This window comes from Trachurus trachurus (genome assembly GCF_905171665.1).
Source record: "Trachurus trachurus genome assembly, chromosome: 15".
NCBI classification, from domain to species: Eukaryota; Metazoa; Chordata; class Actinopteri; order Carangiformes; family Carangidae; genus Trachurus; species Trachurus trachurus.
The window spans coordinates 21,459,213-21,466,462 of NC_139906.1; the positions used below are offsets into that span (position 1 = coordinate 21,459,213).

Here is a 7,250-nt window from a genome sequence, read left to right on the forward strand (position 1 = left end):
CCACCATTAGACCTGTGAAAATAAAGTAGATTTAAATGGATGCCTTTGAAAGCTTTATGTGCGTCTGCCATTTAGTTTGACCTCAGCACTTGTGCTCTTGATACGGGGTCGTTGCTTATGTAGCCGAGCAGACAGTGATATAAGAGCCATTTTACTGAGGTTTTTTCTTGTCCAGGTACATTTTCCTACCAGTGAGTTTGTCTGAGTAGATTTGCATGGATTTCAGGTTGTGTTTGCATACTGCTCTGTGTGACCTTTCACTTGGTTCCCTGAACAGACTTCTGTGTTCTTTTTGTCCCTCTGCGTCTCTAAACATATTTCTCTCTGTCTGATACGTAGGCTTTCTGTGTTAAGATAATTCATCTCACATTATTTCATTATTTCTAACTTTGAAGTACATGCATTAGCTTGTGGACATGCAGTAACAGTCTACAACAAATCTGTGTAAACACCAAGATCAGAGTTAAACCTCCATCTGTGTTTGTCCATGGGCGTCGTGTTTGTTCATTATAATCTGCTCTGTAAAATATTTTAAGCATCTGTCGTAACAGATTTTTTACTATTTGATTCAGCAAGCTTTGGATAATTCATGTTTTCATCCTCGAATGTAGTTGCTGTGAAAGTTGGGCAGACACAAAGCTGCATTATAACTTCGGAGTCATGGTGATCATGAATCCTACATTTAGTGATAGACCACAATAAGCAGGACAAATGTGAAAGTGCATGTACTGTAAACTTTTTCAAAAAGGCCTCCAGAAATCTGACTTTATTTCTGAGCGTTCAGGGAAAACAAAGCTTTTTCACAACAACGACATCAGCCCGGCGAGGGCGGGTCCCACTTCGGTGCAGAGGACAACCTGTCATCTGTAACATTCTCCGTGATCACGCACTTTAAACTCCATATAGCCCATGGTACAGCACAGCTGCTGTCATTAATGTGCTAGGTTGTCTCTCCCACTCTGTGCCAGCTGTTTGTTGTTTACCAACTGAAAAGAGGGTGAAGAAGAAGAAGAAGCGATGTTTGTGAAGGTCTCTGCAAATGTGGACATGAATTGTTTTCACATCAACATTGTGTTTCAAAATTTTGAGTTGATTTTGGCCAGACTTTTCAAAATTCAAACAACCTACGACTATTCCTGAACGCATCCTGTGTTGGTTTTCTAAATGCAGCTCAAGCCCCTTTTAACTCCACCTTCCTGGGAGTTAAAGGGATAGTTCAATATTTTTGGCAAATTGGCCCATTGCCATAATCCCTATAGTTTTAGGAGTAGGTTTGTTACCTTTAATTGTCAGTGCAAGCTATTTTTAGGACGGTGGAGCAGAGCCGCGAGCTGCTCAGAGCTACACTACGGAGGCTAATGGGATTTCTTGGTTTCCCTCATCAAACACATCAAAAACACAATCCAACAACTCCAAATGCTCTCGTGGACAAGTTGTGACCTGCACATTCACCACACTATGAGATAATAACGGAACGTTATGAGACGGAGTCTTGCTTTAAACATTTGACACTTTAGCTGTTGTGTTCATTAACTAGTTTGGTAACTTTGTCTTGTGTTTGGTGCTGGATATGTAGCATAGTTGCTCTCTCAGAAGCTGCCTGCTGTGGTTTGATTGATCTGAGATGAGGCTACACTACAATTAAAAACGAGCTGAAGAAGTCTACAGCGTCTGGGTCGGGTTGGTAGGGCCTGAGACTTTTGTTGTGATTGGCCGTTGAGCGTGGGGTTAGGGTAACTTGCTCTCATGTGCTCCCTGAAAGACATCCAGAGACGCAGCAACTCGCCAGCCAGGCTGATCTGACAGTTCTGATTCATACAGTAAACACTGGTCTCTTCTGCTCATCAGCTGCAGCACAAAGGCTCATGGGTATCACAGTATTGACAGTCATCTTGGGCCAGCCTTGGGGAAATAAACACAATTTCTAAAGAACACCGTGAACTCTATCTGCCCACTGACATGACCCCTCATCGAGGTCAGTCTGGCTTTCATTAAAATCAATGTCTTGACTTTCACTGCAAAATCTTCACCATTTGACTTTTCTTACAAATACAGAAGAAAGAAACAGCTGTGTTAAGTTTCAGTGTGCATGATGCAGTGTATCTGATTACTTTGTTTTCTTTTTTATAAACTCAGCAGGACATTAACTCAACTCAAAATGAATTAAAAGATCATATTATCCATTCTTAAATGAGATGATGACTTTGAGTTGGCAGATTGAAACATATAAAGTCTAGATGATGCCTGTGTTTATGAGAGTTTCATCTCCCCAGTGTTGAAAAATGCTGATTTGATATTGAGATTCCTTCATGCTTCCGTCCTTCAACCGTTTTGCTGGCAGGCTGGCTGGTCGGGCAGAGCAGCTTTCCAGGTCGTCCCTCCGCCTCTTTGTCTCTCTGCCTCCCTCTCTCTCTTTGATGTGTCGTTTGAGGCGGGCTGGAGTCGGGCAGGCGGCCATGTCCATCAGCTCCATCCATCAAGCGTTGGGCCGGGTGGCAGAGAGAGGATGACGGGCAGCAGAGAAGGGGCAGATGTTTTGCAGGAACTGATATGTGTTCGCGTCCATGAGGGATGTCATTACGCGGCGGACAGAGAAACATGTAGCTGATTAGCGGCTTATTAAGTCAAGGACACTGGCTCGCAGTAACACACACCTCTCCCATTCTGGCTTGTAGAGCTGATGGCCTGCCAGTCACTGAGAACCTGAGTGTCTCACACTGATAACCTGCCTTTCTAATTAACCGCTGCTCTGTTCCCAAACTCTAAGCTCCTTTTGATAAACCACAAAGCTCTGGAATAAAAGTCGCTTCTGCCATTTGAACTGTAAGTTCCTCTGTGAATGGCTAAAGGGCAGAACTCGGAGGTACATAAGGTTTGTGGATTTATCTCTCAGTGAGCCCACACTGAGTTGTGCTAAGTAAATAAAGCAGCATCTCCCTGGGGGCATGTAAGGATTGCAGGAATTGAGGAAAGTGGACAGTGCAGCGGAGAGAGGGCTTTAGCCCTGATCCAGGACAATGGCTAAATTGGTAATGTTGAGAATTGCAGCTGTGCCCTGTGTTTTCCTCTTCAGTTGTGTTTCCTGAGTTTCCACTGAGCAATAAGCCCGGCCATGTGCCGCTGTAGGAGACAAGAGAAATGTGGCTACACTAACAAATCACATCATCCTCGTCCAGCGCTCTCCTTTCACTCCTGTTTTTCTTCAATTCCTCCTCCACCTTCTACCTCTTCTTTTTTTATCACTTTATCTTATATTTCATATTAATGTTTAATAGGGTAAAGCTTACAGCGCCATAAATTGTGGCGCTGTGTGTCTGCATTTCATGTGTTTGGAGTGGTTAGAGCAGTAAATGGGCTCAGGTTATGAGAACAGTGAAAGAATACAGGCGGCAGTGGACCACTTAATGAGCCTTGGGATTGTTTCACTCAAATATGAATACTGTTCACCAACAATACGCAGTTGTTTGTGAAAGAGAGATAATGAAAACACTTAAGTGTGATTGTGTGCATAAAATAAAAAGAGACAAGAGGATGAGTGATGGAAACAGATGTAACCTTACATTCCTCAGCTTATCAGAAGGGGCATTTTGCTGTACTACATCGATTTTTGAATTTAGAGACATCATTTTTTATCAGGCCTGAGGTAAGGACTGTACAACAGGAGGGCAAGATAAGCAGCCAGATGAGGGTTCAGTCCTCAGATCTCAATAAACAATACATGTTTTTCTTTTGTCTAAGAACCATATTTTATATTTTTTCTTTGGAATCGATCAGTAATAGTTGCCCATCATTACAACCAGGGTGTAAGCATGTTTATGCTCACAAATAAACTGGATGGTCACACAAAAAAAGGGTTACATAAACTCTAGTAATTTGTAATGTGTAAATCCATAAACGCATGCACCAGTTGCCTCGGTTTTATTTTGAAAGTATCCCTCTTATTTTAAGCGTATCACAGATAGAAGCGACTGTTTCCAGACCTTTCTCCTGCTGTGTATTTCTCAGAGAAGGACAGGATACAAGGACACATGAATTGACCATACAATATCAAACATAAAGTAGTGGGAAACCAACTTATTTCGACCTCTGCAGGCTTTTTGTTTGTTTGTGTTTCAGTTGCACTACATACAAGGACACATTCCTAACATCATCCCACTCGCTCTGCTCTTTGGCCCTGCACAGTCTACAGTTAACCAAGTTTCTAATCGTCTTTTTAGAAGTGTGCATAAGTCTACCTGGGGAAACCAGATTCCTCTAATCTACTTACCCAAAATCCACAGTTCACAGAGGAAACACCTTTCCTTTTTACAAACCTTTTGAATTTGCTCATTTTCAATTATTACTCCAAGATAAAGTGATGAAGATGTTTTGACAAAGCCCTAATTTTTTCGGCTACATTTTCAGATCTAATATATTGTCCAATGTCTCCATAAATTTGACAATTTATTGCCAAATCTAACTAACTGAGATCCACTAACCAGAATTAGACTTCAAAGCAGTGAACGGAGACTCATGCAGCGTGCACACAGACCTCTCCGCCGCATGGCTAACCTGTCATTTGCATTACAAAAAACAAACCCGTACACAGGGAGACGTGTCTTGTAGTGTTTTTCCCCTCTCCTGGCTGCCTGCTAGTTGCTCTCGGTTCTCTCTGCCGTCGGCTGGCAGTGGGAGCTGACGTGCTCTTGGTTTTTCTGCCATCTCTTAGCAACGTGTCAGGTCCAGTTTAGCACTTGAAGGCAGGATGTGTCAGAATCACAGACCTCTCTCTCTCCAGGCTGTCTCACTCCCAAGGTGAGTCAGGCCTCGTCACCACTCCTATAGAGACATAACCCATCGCGTGGCGTTGGTCGAGGGCCAGCAGTTAATAGCCCTGTCAAGATTTGTCAGGGAAAATACTCATCTGCTGAAGAGTGCGATCACTTAGAGCAAGGTTAGAGTGTTTATGGGTTTGGAAGGGAGGTGGGCCAGCAAATGTAAATCAGCACAGTCACGGCATGTTTGGGCCTTGGCACAAAGTGGGCAAATAAAATCCTAAATTGATATTGACAGCTTGCAGTGGAGACAGAAGTCCAAACATGAGGCTGTGATTACAAGACCTGAGCATTGTCAGGAACAGTTCAAGCTCAAAGTTTAGGATCTGTGGATCTGCTCTGGCGTCACTGAGACAAATTCCTGCACATTTCTGCACAAGTCAATGACTTTCTGTTTGTTTGTCCTCTCTCTAGAAAGAGTTCCTGGCAGCTACGACTGAAAAGGACATCTTTGCCCATCTGGGTCTCGAGTACATCGAGCCTTGGCAGAGAAATGCGTAGGCCTCGGCTCCTCCCCGGCTGGATGATACCCTCCGCGTACATCAGTGTTTATCCCATCTGCTTGCTGTTCTGCAGCTCTCCTGTGATTCACTTTCAAACAGCTTTTGATTTCTATACACTTTTTGTGTTGTTGTTGCCGTTATTGTTGTTGTTGTTGTCTGGATTACATGCCGCTGTATGATTCATAATTCTTCTTATTCTCTATTGTTTTGTTAGCGAGTAAACACCCTCCTTTACCATTCATGTCTTGCCTGTCTGTAAGTGTTGTAATCATCGGCAGGACACAAAGACAAATCAGTCAGAGTACGCATCGCCTGGGGTGAGGTACATGAGGGGGGAGGAGGGGGGGAGCACAGAGGGAAGGGGTGACCACAGAGGGAGAGAGGGAGGGTGGTGATGAAGAAGACAGGAAATGGAGGGAGAAGCGAGGGGGAGGGCAGCTTTTGTTGAGCAAAATGTTATAATCACCCTCCTCCTGGCAGGAAAGTGCGCAGCGTGAGGCTGAGCCAGGTCTCCGGGGAATTGAGAGGCGGGTAATGAGCTTCAGATAGAGGAGCGTTCGGCGTCGCCATTTAGCCTCCATTTAAACTTACGTCCACTGGAGATCATTTAGCTGGCATTCCGCTATCCAAAGACCCATAGCCTCCGCTCTTGTTCCACAATGAATCCCCCTTCCCCAGATGCTCGGCTGAAATTAGAGGCAATCAGCTGCACCGGGAAATCATGAAGAATTCAGATGGAAGGTAAATGAGTCCACTAACCACATGGATGGATCTTGGCATTCACAGTGACTCTGGCTCCAGTGCATGAAACATCCATTATCTCAATGCTTTGACTTTGCCTTATGTTTTATGTATGACGGTTGTTTATCAAGATTTGTGTCCTTTTTTTTTTTTTTTTTTTCAGATGTACCGTCGCCCTGTAGTACAACGATCCACCAATGAACACGCTTTATTGATCCCTGCGGGCACTTTTGGGAAGGGCTGACTTGTTCCTCCCAGTGATGACACAACCTGCCCTGCTGTCTGCACCCCAGCCCACTTTCCCATGATGCTCAGCCTCTGCTTTATCCCGTGGTGCCTCAATGAGAGCAGAGACAGATGAGAGCGAGGCATTCTAGTGAATCACCCTATTTAAAGATCTTTAAGTAGAACAGTCCGGCACTTTGAGGACTTGACCCGGGCCCTCCTCCCTCCGCCCCGTCTTCTTCACCCCTTTTGGTCTATGTTTTTTTTCTCGCTCTCTTTCTCTCCCACTGTGCTGCTCTCTCAACCTGGCTGACACAAAACAAACTTTAAAGGCTCTGAGTTGCAGTGTTAACCAGGCACCCTGCTCTCCTGGGTTATCTGATGCTTCTGCTTAAAAAAAAAAAAAAAAAAAACGGGGATGAAGTTTTTTTTTTTTCTCACCAAAAAATAGGAGATCTCTCCAGAGTAAAATAAAATCAAGCTGACCTCAATAAATTTACATTTGTCCTGCTCTCTTTTTCCTAATTGTTTTTCAAGTGCGAGTGGGATTTCTTTCTTCTTTCACATTAAATATTCACCAGTGTAAAGGGATTTAGAGGCTGTAGCACTCAATTTATGAATTCACACATTGTTGTTTTGGTGTTAGGCAGCCTTAAACTGTTTGTAAAGCTGAAAAGCAAAGAATTAAGTGCAATGTTGCAAAACTGTCTGCTCCACGGTTTTCCATTGGACTCCCCATGGAGCTATATATTTAGGGTATCACAGACTGTTAGGTGAAACAATCTTTTCTTTTAGTCATTTCATCTGAGGACGCTGCAGGAGACTTAAATGTTCTGAATATCTAACAGTTCAACTATAGTGGAGTACATCTACACTAAACCTCAGTGAATTACTATTTTAACGCAGAAAATAATAATAGCCGCTTCTATTGATCTTGTGATTGCAACTCCTTTTGATGTTACTGAAT

The 7,250-nt window shown here is 43.5% G+C and overlaps 1 protein-coding gene across 1 annotated transcript in view; it reads left to right on the forward strand.

Annotated features, from left to right (window-relative positions):
• The window catches only part of dntt (deoxynucleotidyltransferase, terminal), a gene marked incomplete at both ends in the record, with an annotated part of 103,880 nt that extends 98,565 nt beyond the window's left edge, over positions 1 to 5,315 (forward strand). The window contains one exon of the mRNA XM_083988488.1: positions 5,229 to 5,315. Coding sequence (XP_083844614.1) covers positions 5,229 to 5,315 — 87 coding nt within the window. The remainder of the gene's footprint in view (positions 1 to 5,228) is intronic.
• Between the last annotated feature and the right edge of the window lie 1,935 nt (positions 5,316 to 7,250).